Genomic DNA, 16,124 nt, shown 5'->3' with positions numbered 1-16,124 from the left:
CAAAGCGTCACTCATTTGAATAAGGTGAGTGTCGTCCGCCATTTTGAATCCAGGTATACTTGATCCAACGCGGAAAAGGTTTGTTTATGAAGACAATTAACCTAATGTGGACTTAAAATATTCGCGAGAAGATAGGTAACCATGTCGATGTTAGTACGTGTGACTTTGGCGGTGTTTCTTGGCCTCTGCGCACTGTCATGGGTCAAACCTGCTATCGAAACTGATGCTCCGTTTTCTTGGATGAGACCGGACAAATTTGACACTATAAATGACATGTTTTCTTCTGTAACGGGAGAAAATTGTCGTTCCAAACCAGCCGAACAGTTAACTCTCCCAATGGAAACCATAGCCCAGATCCCAAAGTACAACAATCTGTTGAGCACTGTGATCTACTCCAACAGATCTGCTATGTTACATATGCATAACATGGCCCTCAACCGAGCCTACTTCTATAGTTTTATTTATCAGAAATTAAACAATACATATGATTTCCGTTACCAGCCAGGCATAATGTATTACTACATGTCCGCGGCAGCTGATGTTTCTGCAAGTCCAGGCTTCCTGAACGCTTCTTCCTTGTTTTTTGACTTCAACTGCAGCTACCCGAACTGGTTTTCTACCTTACCTTTTAACAATACCATACCGTTTTATGGACCGAGAGCATGGAGAGCTGATGATTATAACGAACCAACCAATTTTCTGCGAGAGCCAACCAACAACACCGTGGACATTCATGATTATGGAGCAGGAAGAGATTCCAACTACACAAACTCGGCCTACAAGACCAATCCTTGGTATTCCCTCTGGATGCCAGATATAACAGGAGAAACAGACTCATTGCGAAAGTTTACATATTCTGTTGGCATAAAGTACTCAAATACTACTGGACACTTCACCAAGGATGAGTTTGAGGATACATCCTTTTTTGGCCCTCCTCAGCCAAGTCAGAGTGATGGCGATCAGTCCCTCCCAGTGCTGTTTACAGCCCCTTACTTTGACTGTGGAAGGTCCAACAAATGGATTGTAAGTGCCACTGCCCCAGTTGTGGAGTACTTCCCAAGATATTCCGCTTACATCCATCTTAGAAGACCAAGGTGAGTTCCATGTTGTATTTACTGCTTTAAACAGGATGTGAAGCCCATTTCTGGTATCCCCCATCGTGATATTGCTGAAATATTGCTAAAAGCAGCATAAAACCATAATCACTCACTCACTCTTTAAAGAGGCTTTGCATGGCTCAAAGTAAATAAAAAAAATTCCAGTCTCTCTTCAGTCAATTGACATTTAGAAACTGAAGAAAAGATGAAACTGTTCTTGATAACTAAATGATGGTTTGTCAATGGATTCGAGGTCTATTTCTGAGCCTGGGGAATTCATTTGGTGATATTCATTCAGAAACAGTAGTAACACTGAAAAGGTGAAATGTTGGACAAACAATAAAAACAAAAATTCATTATCCATAGAAAGTCATAAAGAGTTATTACGCTTTCATGGTTGACTGTTATTATCTATAGCACTTTTTGATGCAGACTTTAAGTCTATAATACACAATTTTTCAATTAAAAATCAGTGGCATTATGCTATCAGTCATGTTAATTACATCTCTACCTAGATGAGGAAGTAGTCTAGAAGAAATTTCTCCCTGAATGGCAGTGTAGAAGGGCTAAATAGATAGTTGCATGTACAAAGGTAGAACCATCAATATTCTACAGTACAAGAATATGTATGAAAATATTTACAAGAGCTTTTAACTACAGTAACAGATTTGCTTAAAAATACATTTTTTGTTTGTTTGCATGTAGTCATACAGATACTAATATACTAATAGCATCTGTGTAATCGTTTTGTCACTTTAGGTTGAACAAAATAAAATGATAAAGAAATTCTGCAACATTTGCTGTTTTAGACGGGAGTACAGATGAATAAAGTGAAGATGATGTCTAGATTCAACTTACGAAAAATTATTATGAACATACTCATATTACTTTTGAGATAAACAATAATTGTCTAATTTCACACATCACAGTTAACATGATTAGGGCTATTATTGAAGATATTTCTACTTTTTGGCAACGCAGCTTACTGGTATGAATTTGGTTAGGTATCTATGAGAACAGTAGGCAAACTAGGGCAGTGTTAAACATGCAGAATAAGTCACTATCAATATTATCAAATTAATTTTGAGTCGCATGTGTACATATGCAGTAGAATTTGATAAACACAAACATATTACCACACTGCATGTAACCTCAAATCACCAATTGAAGCATTCTAGCTTCAGCACCAGCAGCTCTGTACAGAGCTGTATTTACTGCTTACATGCAGGCTGTACTGCCACATTGTTCTGTGAACAACGTGCTAATTGTGACCTGAAATATCATTTCAAACAAAGTTATTCCCAGAATTTGTTATGATTATATGCCCATCGAGAAGAAAATCAACCTTTAAACATGAAATGTGAATGATAACATGTGAGTGAATATCTGTAGCCCATTACTGTGTGGTTAATTAGTTCATTCTGTCCCTGAATGCGATGTAAGTTGACAGAATCATCAGCATGTGCCATCACCGCCACCCTGTTAGCTTGGGGCTAGTACAAATCCATAAGGACTACTCAATTGCTGTCATGCTCTCACAGCTGTCTAGAAACTGCAGGAGTAATTTTTCTACTTTTTGTTTTCACAAGCCATAATTTCATTCTTTATACCACTAAACAACAGTTCCAATCACGAGTCAATGTGTCACTCATTAGCACAATGATGAGGGGAAAGTGTTGCTGTTTTTTGTGTTTTAATGTTTCCAATATGTGTTTGAGAGTCCACTCCTCCACGTCAGCTTCACATGGTCATTAGAATTAATTAAGTACATAGGCGTCTTACATAGTTACAAAGTATACGGCTGCCATCATCATGAACAATGTCTGCAAGGACTCACTTCATAAAGTATAATATTGCTATGGGGAGTGTATTCCTGGTCTACTGCAGGGGAACACTGAACAATGAGCATGATAAGGGTTGGGTTTTATGGGTGCTTGACAAGTGTAACCTGGCAGGCGGAACAGATAACAGTATGTTTGTCATTGCAGCGATAACTTTGTGGGCTGTTACACCTTTCACCGTCTGTCTGTTAGCTTGTTACACTGGCGATATTCGTATAATGACGACACTTGAAGGGGTTCACAGGCCCCTCGTACTTTGGGATGTCATGACCGTAACCAGCCACAGAAACTACTCTGAGCAGTCTGATTTGTCATACTGTATGCTGTAAACAGTTTTGTAAAATAACCATGATAACCATCAACCCTCAGATATTTTTCTAAGTGCCCTTCCTAATCAAATTGTGAATTTTAAATATTTTTTTAAGTTGTTTTGTTCTTATTAATTTCACATACATTTTAACGTGTTAAAAGCAGTCAATGCAATAATGTGATTGTAAGTATTTTTAGCTTGTCCAGTAGACCCCTTATTACTGACTCTAAAGTAAAGTTATCAGCTAGTGTAGTGAACTTTAAATAAGATGTAATCATTACGTTTGTAACAGGGACATATATTATATTGCTTTCTGAGAATGCACTATATATATTTTCCTTCCTATATAATACCCTTCTTTTAAACAGTACCTTTTCCCATGGAGGTTTTACCATGCTGACTTGGTGATGACTATCAACTTCTATGGAAGTCTTAATAAATCCTACAACTATTTGTAGAAGTATTATGTTTCACAGCTGTGTATGCTGGATCAGTGTGATGGAAGAAAAGGGAATGGAATGATTTACATAAAGGTACTAAAGTTGTTGACGAAATGTCACCATCACAGGATCTGTCGTGAGGGAAGATTGAATACTTAGTTCATAACTCCTTTGGGTGGCTGTACCCTCAAAGGGTGTTGAAGTAGCGTAAAATTATTGCCCTCCTGAGAGGGTACGTAAGTCCCAAAACTTTCAGAGTTAAAGTTTTGCTTACCAGATTTTTAACCGTAGTATATTTGTTCCTTTAAATTTCGGCTAAACTTGTCCTACAATCGCCAGCGGCTGAAGGGATGGTGTAAATCCAACTAGGGTCCATGCAGGTAGCCAAGACCCCATGGTCCCTAGTATGGTGATCTACTTTCAGTTGTTGGCGATCTATAGCCCAATTTTACATTGTATTGTCCAGAAATAATTTTCTACTTTTAAAGATATATGCTAGCTAGTTTTAACTCAATCTGGGATAATCTAGTGGTTTTACTGTCTTTCGTTGACAGGGTTTATATATTATTTGTATGTATTATAAATTTAGAACTAGTTTTAGTCACGATATGGCTGAAATATTGCCGATGTGACTATTAATCTTAACTCACTCACTCATAACTCCTTTGGAGATTGCAGGCTAGTATTGGTCACCTGGGCACCTTTCCTCAAAGCGACCATAGCGTTAAGATGATCGTAACTCCCATACTTTAACATAGACTTGTGAGTGCTGTAGCACAAAGGTGATCTTAACTCCCATACATTAACATAGACTTGTGAGTGCTGTAGCACTAAGATGATCGTAACTCCCATACTTTAACATAGACTTGCGAGTGCTGTAGCGCTAAGATGATTGTAACTCCCATACTTTAACATAGACTGTGAGTGCTGTAGCCCTAAGGTGATCGTAACTCCCATACTTTAACATAGACTTGCGAGTGCTGTAGCACTAAGATGATCGTAACTCCCATACTTTAACATAGACTTGCGAGTGATGTAGCCCTAAGGTGATTGTAACTATCATACCTTAACATACACTGTGTGTGCTGTAGCACTAAGGTGATCGTAACTCCCATACTTTAACATAGACTTGTGAGTGCTGTAGCGCTAAGGTGATCGAAACTCCCATACTTTAACATAGACTTGCGAGTGCTGTAGCGCTAAGATGATCGTAACTCCCATACTTTAACATAGACTTGTGAGTGCTGTAGCGCTAAGATGATCGTAACTCCCATACTTTAACATAGACTTGCGAGTGTTGTAGCGCTACGATTGCTTTAGTTTGAGAACGGGGCCCGGTAACCAAAGCTGGTCATAAGAGTAACTGTTGCTCAGATATATCCAATACATCAAGGTATAGGGATACCTTCAGGTCACTGTTGCCAGTCACATGGAAACAGAATGCTGATCAGACAATCTACCATCATTAGCCAGTGGCTCAGCATTTCAACTTCCAACACTCTGAACTCTTGACAAGGTCCTGTTACTTATGGTCACATGATGGTGACAACCTGCCTGCCAAATAAGCAATCCATGGTCCGAAAGTTGGTAATGATACCTATTTGTGTGTAGCTTGTAACGTGATGTGACATGTGGTGCAAGTGATTGTTATTGGCCAGGTATTAGAGGGGTGCTGGTCGGTCAGCATCTTAGCCAGGCCTCTCTCCACTCACATGCAGGCAGCCACTCAGGACTTGAGGTGTGCTATGAGAAAGAACGCAGTACATTGTCTCATGGATTTTAACATTTGTGCTCTCCATACCATTCACGGTAGTAAGTGTTTTTTTATCCTTATGTTTACATTGGTTTATAAATTTATTTTTTTTCAAATTTTAAATGCATAATGAGAAAAAAAGCAAATCCTTAATGCTTTTGGATGGAAAAATACATTTCAGGCTATACAGAGCTTTTCAAAACTGTTCTTGATTGTATTATTGTTGAATTGTAAAATCTTCTGAGAATGTTTAAACTCAATAAGACTCTGATATTTTCCTGGAAGCTTGGACCAGTGCTTTTATGGTTCCACTACATTAGAAATGTGAGTGGAGCAACCTAGATAGTTACAGAGGAATATCTATAGGGTGGGTTTTAAACATGCTGTATGCATCCATTTTAAATGTACTGTACTTATCCCAAAATTGGTCAAATATTACGGACAAGATACAGGAGACAGTTTGACAAGTCACCATTGACTTCCCGCGGCATGTCCAACTTTGATTGTAAAAACAGAATGCTGGCAATATATTGTCAAATATTACTTCAATGAGTCAATACCACGGGTCTTGGGGTCCTTGGATGACAAGGCAGAAATCTGTTCGTGATTGCTGAGCATAATGTGAAACTGGTGCTATCGCGGAAGGCGCGAAAAGAGGACAATCACGAACATGGTAAGCGGAAGTTGTACTCATATAGAATGAAGGGAGGCCATTTCACACACATTTTCTCTTATGTTACTGTAAACAGTTTTAATGAATGAAAATGGGGTTAAATTTAATCAAATAACATGGACGGAATTGTTATCAGGTACTTGCAGAAGGTAACGAAGGTCTACGTCACGATGCGGTGTATACCAAAATTACTTACACAAACACTGAAGTGACATGAATTGTGATACTGTATGTGCGGGGCCTCTGTTTTAGTGAGAAGAAAAATACATTTCAATGACAAAATATTTTATAAGACGACAGGGACAATGAACATGATGAAATATGGGAAATGTCCGTTTAGCGGAGAATCAATGTGATGTGCTATTTTCAATGACGTAAAGATGTGTGATCGCTGGGCAACTCTTTTTTGATCGGAGCCACAGATTACCCCACAGTTTAACCGAATCTGCGGTATCGCGAAGAACATTATTGTGAGGGATGACTGTACCAGAATCTCAAGCAGGCTTCAGATAAGATTACCACACAATGGCCATGGCTTCACTTTAATGTCCCATTGAACAGAAAAGGAAATCATATGTTGCCTTTATAGATTTTAAGAAAGCCTTTAATTCTGTTAATTACTCAAAGTTATGGAAATGTCTTTTTGATACTTGTTTAACTTTTAAAAAATTGAATTATGAATATATACTGGCTAGTGAACAGTTATCGCCGCGTAACAGTTATCGCCAAGACATCAGTATCGCACCTGCTCAGTTACGATCAATTACAAATCCGGTATTTATCCCCACGATATTTGTAATGGACATCCCCAAAAAATTCTTCACTTCAAGTAACATAAGAGAAAAATTAAAGATAAAGTTATGAACAGTGAAATTTTTTTTTAACTTAGTCAGGGGTATGTCCCACTACCTATATAATAGCAAGTCAAGTTCACAAGTGTTAATGTTTCATTCCCTATCGATCTAGCTACAGTAAAAGAAACACTCAAGTAGTCACGCAATCAATTATTCGAGTTTACTGTATAATATAAATATATATTATTTCACGAATGGCCTTTGAGAAGTTGTACTGGATATAGGCGCTGTACAAATGTTTGTATGTATGTATGTATGTATGTATGAGGAATTCTGAATGGCGATATCTGTTATGGTTAGTTGTGAGAAAAGATCTATTTATACTGCCATGATTCCCTTCCGCCGTGTTATATAAAATCATGATCGGTGACAGTGAACGAGCTGGACACGTCAGTGAATAGCTAATTAAGTATCATAATTAATTCTGTTTCATTGATTTAACGAACGGCTGAGTAATTTTGTAAATACTGCTAAAATATGGCGATAACTGTTCGGTAACCAGTATAGTTCTATGATCCATTGGTTAAAAACAAGGATGTCTACTAGTCTCATATTGTTGTCTCACGTGTTGTATCAATGAAGTATCAGTGGAAATATCAAGAAATGGAATACATGGTGTACAACTTTTCCCTGATCTGATACAACAATTCAATGAGAAGATAGAAAGTGCTCATTTACTGACCCAAAAACAGTTGAAATCTGTTTTAAGTTCAAACAATGATTCACCATTAAGAAATATGTAAATACACATGTATGAAAAGAGAACTGTTCCTTTGTATACAAATATGTTAACAAATGTAATGGGGAATTACAAAATTATATAAATATGTATAGATTGTAAATAGATATAAAAAAACCTGACTACTTTCAGCCTTGATGATTTAGTAACATGGGGTTTGTGGAGATACCCACTTTTCATCATAACTTACAAGTTGCAAAGTAGGCAGAGTGTTTTCACCATGTGAAAATACCTGGTTGGTGGGAAATATGAGTGAATGAACAAAGTTTACATGCAGGTCTTCACAGACAGACAAAGGGGCCTTCACGATTAGCAGTATTAGACAAGGATTTGTATTGTCTGTGAAGTTTGGTTTAATTGTGCCATGTTGGACAAGTGGATCTGTTTTGATAAATTGCAAATCTTACTTTTCACACCTAGGTTTGTGGCTGTGTCAACAATGGACACTGAATTTGAACGGATTGACATGAACCAGTGTCCACTTGCTGAGGGGAACCCTCCGCCCAACTACTTTGCTGGAACAGACCGATGCAAGAACACTACCATGGTAATAACTACACTGAGAAACATTCAAATTAGGATGAATAATGGGATGAGGAAATTTGAAAAATGTACTTTAATGTTAAACAGGAATTGTCTTCTTATATCTTATAAAATTACATATTTATCACTTAATTTTAGTCATGGTTATACATGGGGTTTTTTCCTTTTATTTTGTAAAGGTGTTTTAAAAAAAACCCCACACATTTGAACCAATTCCAAATATCTCTAATGCTTTGCAATTAATGTGTTCTTCACACAAAATATTGTGATATGTACAGTAGTGATGTGCAGTTCCATAAAACTATGACACAAATAAGTATTTATTTATAAAAATATAAATGTTATGAAATAGAACATTATCTAGGGAGTAGTCATTTGTATAGGGGTGGATGGGGTTCTCACAACAAATGTTCTTTGTAAGGGGTTGGGTGAAGAGCAAGGGTTGGTCGGTACATTTGGCGTTTGGCTCCCATCCACTGTCTAATTGGAAATCTTGCAAATCTAGAATGTGTGTCCCCTTTTATCTTGTATAATACAAATAAGTTATGATATAGTGCTGAGATGATCAATTAAACCTTGTTACACTGTCATGCTTTCCTGACTTGATGGTGAAAACTTTCACCAACAGTCACATTCCACTATAATGGTGTAATGTAGATAAGAGGACAACAGGCGTGATGAAAAATTATTTATTTTCACATTATTTCTTTATTTATGTATTCATCATACATATTATTAAACCCCTAAATCCCAGTGTGGTTGAGGGAAATACAAGGAGCACTGCATATTGTGTTTGTTGCTACAGTGTGAGCCAATCAGTGGCTACGGCTTCAAGCGGGGAGGCTACCAGTGTGTGTGTCAACCCGGGTACTACTACCCCTGGTTCCACGATGGACCCTTCCTTGGATGGGAGATTGAGGAGGCCACTCGAGAAGAGTATGAAGTGGGCTTTGACTGCCTAGCTGTAGAGGGTGAGAACTAGTCCTTATATAGCATAATGTGATGTGTCCAGGTGTTACTGTTAGTCAAACATATTTTAGATAGTAACTTCTTTATTTGTTAAATTTGACATTTCAGAGTGTATTTGTACTCCTTCTTAAGGTAAATTACCTCTGAAACTGTGTGGGGCGGCGGGGTAGCCTAGTGGTCATGCTGAAGACCCGGGTTCGATTCCCCACATGGGTACAATGTGTGGAGCCCATTTCTGGTGGCCCAGCTGGAAAAGTGCTGAAAGCGGCGTAAACCAAATAATGAAACTGTGTCTTTAGGCCTTGTCAAAGTTACGTAAACATCAAGTACAATATGAATAGTTTGTCAAGATAATTTTTTGTAATGTTACACTCTGCAGCAGTAAACAAATTGCATCTTTTCAAACTGTTTCTTGTGTCCTTTTTTCCAGAACGTCAAGTCATCCCTAACGTGATGCCAGAGTTTGTGGAGAGGAAGAAGAGATCAGTTTTGTCAAAGAAAACTGAGTTTTTGGAGATGTCCCTCACAAAAGCTCAGAGTCCCCGACCCAGTCCCCGACAGAAGCGCCACCTAGTTGCACGACTCAAGGACTACAAAGAGAAACTGTTGAGGGAGAAGAGACATACGCTGGTCGCTCGCATCAAGAGAGACACATCGAGCAAGATACATCGGAACAAGCGAGATGCTGTGGATGAGGTAGCAGTGATCCGCTTCGATGACATTCTGACAAGGAAGTATCAAACCAATGCTCAGAACTGCAAGTCCAAGCAGGCTCATGAGCTGTTCCTTCCTGGAGATGCTGGCCATGGAGTAGAGAAGCTTTATGAGGCTCAAGGTCGCACTGCACTCAGACTGGCACACTTCCTCAGCAACTTCCTGCAGAATGTAGATGAATACGAAGAATTTGGTAACCTCCGTGGTGACAGACGTCTGAATGAAACTCAAATCTTCTCTGAAGTTCTTGCCAATGTAATGAGTGACTTCAAGATAAAGGCCAGTGGTGTCTTCTTTGACAGGTATAAGTTCCGCATGTCCCCACCCATCAACAACACTGACCCCAGATTTGTGGATGGTATAACACGGGAATTCTTTGGACCCTATGCCTACAAAATAGAGTCAAAGGATGAGGGTCTAGATTATTTCAAGGCAATAGATTTTGCTGGCTTTGAGGACTATTACGTTGATGCATCCTGGTACAGGGACATGAAAGCCAGATGGGCAACCAATCAGTATGGTCTGAAGAAGTTCACAGCAAAGCCCATGATCAGATCCAATCCAGGGGGAACCAGTTCGATCCGGTTTGAATATTACCCTCTGACCTATCGAGCACCTCGCTATGAAGATGGAGAATGGTTAAGACCACAATTTAAGTGTGATGACATGCTCAATGACTGGGTGGTCACCTACGTTGTGCCCTTCTTTGGGAAAAACAGTCTGAAGACAAAGATTGAATTCAAGTAAGCTGCAAATTGAGGAACCGTTAATTTATTGGTTTCATAGATCTTTGTGTATCCATGGTCTTCACAGTAACACTTACAAGTTTTAAATACAGGCTTATTTAGACCGCAAAGTAGGAATTTTCAGCATGTTGGCCAGTTTTGTCTTTATGGTTTTATTGTATGAAATTTGATTATTATTTTGTTTTTCATAAGGTATGTTTTGTTGTAAGAATACCACAATTACTTGTGTTTCCAAATAGGTTAAAGTCAGTTTTGCCGTCAACTAGATAAAGGTGTTAATATTTTTTTCTTTTAATTGCCAGACACAGGTGAGAGTCATGTGTATAATACAAATGTTTGACAACTGTTAATGCTGCAACTTTTAAATAATGATGGTTTGGTAGAGCATTGAATTTTCAATGTGTATTGGTGGACGTTGTTTGCCTACTGTTGTACTGACCTTATCTGTCTGTCTGTGTCCAGAGGTGTGGTCACTGTGGACGCCAAGCTTGATTACCTGGACATCAACCAGTGCCCCTCGGAGTTCCACAGTGCCAACTCCTTCAAGAACACAGCTCGTTGCCACTTTGAAAGTCAATATGTAAGTAATGCTAATACCTCAAAGACTTTCAGCCAAGCGACTCATCTAGTTGCAGTTCTTGGCACTGGCGGAATAATCACGTGACAATAACAGTGATTATTTTCTGGTGCCAACAATTGCTTCATGGACCTTTTCATCTTTGTGAGGGAGTGAAGTTTAGAATGGTGACCTCTTATATTTGAAACATTTCTTGATACAGGAGAGATTCTGACAGGTTGTAATATTGTATTTGGTAATATCAGACTCATTCTTCTAGGTTATGTATATGGTTGCCTCAGATATACTCCATGATTTATTGAGGTGTTTTATATGATGTATTGACCATTTAAGCTCAAATGGCGCCCTCTCATTAACTTGTTGATGAATGTGCAAGTCAAAACACTTACATGAAAATATATCTATAAAGAAGTACTGCACGTATGCTCCTCTCTGCCAATAAATCTTTCAAACATTTCTCATGTATGGTTTAAATAAAGCACCCACCACTGACCCCTGTTACCACAATAATGTATTGTATTTTTGTCCATTTTACTTTCAATCTGCTCACAGTGTGTGCCTCTCGAGGGGAAGAAGTTTACACGTGGTGGCTACAAATGTGAGTGTCGTCAAGGTTACGAGTATCCCTTCAACGACTTGGCCTGGTTCTTTGATGGTCAGACCATGGAGGAGGAATGGAGGAAGTTGCAGGCTGGACAACTCAACAGGTATGAAGACAACCATTACTGTTTACTGTCCTTCAACATGTTTGTGTCAGTTCTGTCTGTCCTGTAGATGAGTAGCAAGATTTGTAATCTGTCTCCATCAAGACAGGCATCCTCGCAACTAAATAACATTTGAAGGTACCTGTGAAGATCTGGGTTAGAATTGGTCTTCAGTAACCCATGCTTGTCGTAAGAGATGACTAATGGGATCAGGTGGTTAGGCTCGCTGTCATCGTATCCCAGTTATGTAGATTGATGTTCATGATGTTGATCACTGGATAGTCTTTACCAAACTTGATAATTTGCATACTGCCGCCATGTAGCTGGAATATTGCTGTGTGCGGCGTTTAACAACAAACCAACATTTGAAGACTTTTTATAAGCATCATTCAGTATACGTTTATGTCGATTGTTCTATTGAAGATGGATCAACTAATGTTAACCTGTTATGAATGCATTGCAGATATGCTACACTGAAGTGCCGTATAGCGGGAGCATCATCCGTGGCAGCAAGCATGGTGATGGTACTGGCCTCGGTTGTCACAGTGTGGACAACCACATGACCTGGGACTGAATACTGCACACTCATATGAGCAGCAGACCAAGTCCTGCATCTTTGTTTTTTCCCAAATGTGTTTTGGACAAATTCTTCCCTGCTTACTGTATCTGTTCTTATTTACTGTTAACTTGCAGTTTTCTGTTGGATCCTTCCTTCAGCATTACACCCTACTCTTAGTGTAGCCCAAGAATTCTGGGACCGCATCTAGCCCAATAGAAGCTCAGTCCTATTCAGTGTTGGATTTTATGTGTTTTTATAAAAGATTTTAAGGGATTGACTCCTCCCAATGTATTTATGGAAAGTGCCTTTACTATGCATGGCCTAAGCTCTTGAGGAAACATATTCCCAAATTGTACTGAAATGGGGCTGTTTTTAGGTGATAGGTATGTAACATTTTCTCAAAAGGAAAGGAGTTATGTGGGACTGTGGAAGTTTTAGGTACTTGATTTGCTTTGTTGATAATGTATTTCATTTTTTGGTGAAACTTTTTATATATCTTAACTTTGATACACATTCTGATTTTAAAACTTGTACATATGTTGATTATGTATAAAATGTTATATATCTGATACCCTGTACATACAAAACATGTGATAAAGATACCATGCTCATTTCATGCATGATCATGAACAGATGATACAATGTTTCATGAACCACTGAATGAAAACATATCAGTCCAGTAGGACACCTTGTACATTAACATTGATTGACACTGCACAGATATCACATACCTATATATTTTAGATATCAGTTTTATACACTTGTAAGATGTTTGATGTACTGTACAGTAAAATTTGTTTTTAATTTCATACATTTAGTGTCATGAATGTTTCTGAAACATTCACATTATGAATAGAAGTGTTTGAAATGTCTTTCCTTAAACTCCTAGTTACACATTAATTTTGGACAATCTTAGATGTCAACATGAGAAACAGATGAGTAATGCACTTGTTTAGATATTTTTGTGATGGAAGCATATAGCAAGCAACCTTTGTGATTAAAATCATCTCTTACTATGCATTTTCATTCTTGCCATAGGCACTTCATAATCATATTCAGCCTATTTCTGGTGTCCCTCGCCATGATTTTGCTGGAATACAGTGCACTCTGTCTAATTCGGACCAGCTTGGGACCGACTAAAAAGTCCGAATTATACAGTAGTCCGAAGTACACAGATTTTTATGGAGACATAATTCTAGGAACTTACCTGACTTATGATTCATATATTAAATCTATCACATTTCACAATGTCTGAAAACACTTATTAAATTTCAATTTATCATATATTATCAGCAGAATTAAAATTATAAACTATTTTTCGCAATGTTATTAAAAACAACGATTCTCGGACACCTGCTTCGGCAGTGGGTCCACAATAACATTGTCAAAGAGCAAAGTAACGATGTTTCGAGGAATTCATTAAATAAATTGAATAAACTAATGAATAAAATCAACAACAACATTCATAAAAGTTGTCAAACGTACATATAAAATTACTATTTCAATCTTTTTGTGCGATCATGTAATGTAAGTCAAGTCACTGACAAGTGACATCTCGGCTCTCGCCGCCCAATCTTCACGCTCGGACACGATGTTTAATGCGAAAGCAGACTTCCTGCTAAGTAAATAAGACAAAATACACAAACCAATCAACGGAATGTTTATGCAAGGTTTATTGGCCAAGCGGACTTCCTGCTCAGTCCGAATTATCCTTATCGGGCCGACACTTTGGTCCGAAATCCGAAATAATGAGAGTCCGAGATACAGAACTTTTTTATTATGACAACAAAGAAGGATTACGTTGGGACCGTGAGTTCAGTCCTGTTTATACAGCAATCCGAGAAAGACAGAGTCCGAGTTTGACAGAGTGCACTGTATTGCTAAAATGGTGTAAAACCATACTCACTCACTCATAATCATATTTCATACCATATATTTGTAGGCTTTGTAAAGAGACTTTGTACATGAAAAATCAATAAATCTTTTTATATAAATTATGTCATTCTTCTATTGTTTGTCTATATGGAATATATCCATAATTCATGTTTAACAATGAAGACAATGACATTTAAACAAGCATGAAGACTTGGTCAGAACTTTATTTAGGTACACATATGGTCAAGACCACTGGTATAAAGCCCAGTAAGTGCCTCTGTGTGGACATTAGCTTGTCTGGTTCCCACACCTAGGCACTTGCAGTACTGTGAACCAGCCATTGTCTACACAGACACTTGCAGTACTGTGAACCAGCCATTGTATACACGGACACTTGCAGTACTGTGAACCAGCCATTGTCTACACAGACACTTGCAGTACTGTGAACCAGCCATTGTCTACACAGACACTTGCAGTACTGTGAACCAGCCATTGTCTACCTAGGCACTTGCAGTACTGTGAACCAGTTATTGTCTACACAGACACTTGCAGTACACAGACACTTGCAGTACTGTGAACCAGCCATTGTCTACACAGACACTTGCAGTACTGTGAACCAGCCATTGTCTACCTAGGCACTTGCAGTACTGTGAACCAGCCATTGTCTACACAGACACTTGCAGTACTGTGAACCAGCCATTGTCTACCTAGGCACTTGCAGTACTGTGAACCAGCCATTGTCTACCTAGGCACTTGCAGTACTGTGAACCAGCCATTGTCTACCTAGGCACTTGCAGTACTGTGAACCAGCCATTGTCTACCTAGGCACTTGCAGTACTGTGAACCAGCCATTGTCTACCTAGGCACTTGCAGTACTGTGAACCAGCCATTGTCTACCTAGGCACTTGCAGTACTGTGAACCAGCCATTGTCTACCTAGACACTTGCAGTACTGTGAACCAGCCATTGTCTACCTAGGCTCTTGCAGTACTGTGAACCAGCCATTGTCTACCTAGGCACTTGCAGTACTGTGAACCAGCCATTGTCTACCTAGGCACTTGCAGTACTGTGAACCAGCCATTGTCTACACTAGGCACTTGCAGTACTGTGAACCAGCCATTGTCTACACAGGCACTTGCAGTACTGTGAACCAGCCATTGTCTACACAGGCACTTGCAGTACTGTGAACCAGCCATTGTCTACACAGAGGCACTTGCAGTACTGTGAACCAGCCATTGTCTACACAGACACTTGCAGTACTGTGAACCAGCCATTGTCTACCTAGGCACTTGCAGTACTGTGAACCAGCCATTGTCTACACAGACACTTGCAGTACTGTGAACCAGCCATTGTCTACACAGACACTTGCAGTACTGTGAACCAGCCATTGTCTACCTAGGCACTTGCAGTACTGTGAACCAGCCATTGTCTACCCTAGGCACTTGCAGTACTGTGAACCAGTGTCTACCTAGGCACTTGCAGTACTGTGAACCAGCCATTGTCTACCTAGGCACTTGCAGTACTGTGAACCAGCCATTGTCTACCTAGGCACTTGCAGTACTGTGAACCAGCCATTGTCTACCAGCCAGAGGCACTTGCAGTACTGTGAACCAGCCATTGTCTACCTAGGCACTTGCAGTACTGTGAACCAGCCATTGTCTACCTAGACACTTGCAGTACTGTGAACCAGCCATTGTCTACCTAGGCACTTGCAGTACTGTGAACCAGCCA

The 16,124-nt window shown here is 39.1% G+C and overlaps 1 protein-coding gene across 1 annotated transcript; it reads left to right on the top strand.

Moving 5' to 3' along the window:
* LOC124288867 lies at window positions 1-13,535 on the top strand. The gene is made up of 7 exons (XM_046725436.1): window positions 1-1,094; window positions 8,128-8,254; window positions 9,056-9,221; window positions 9,650-10,676; window positions 11,142-11,259; window positions 11,809-11,963; window positions 12,424-13,535. Exons 1-7 carry the CDS (start codon window positions 142-144, stop codon window positions 12,521-12,523), a joined length of 2,646 nt encoding a protein of 881 aa, XP_046581392.1. The 5' UTR covers window positions 1-141; the 3' UTR covers window positions 12,524-13,535.
* Window positions 13,536-16,124: the final 2,589 nt, after the last annotated feature.

Source organism: Haliotis rubra, unplaced genomic scaffold (assembly GCF_003918875.1).
Source record: "Haliotis rubra isolate DU_JTF1 unplaced genomic scaffold, ASM391887v1 Scf427, whole genome shotgun sequence".
NCBI lineage: Eukaryota > Metazoa > Mollusca > Gastropoda > Lepetellida > Haliotidae > Haliotis > Haliotis rubra.
This window is presented reverse-complemented; position numbering and strand designations above follow the sequence as displayed.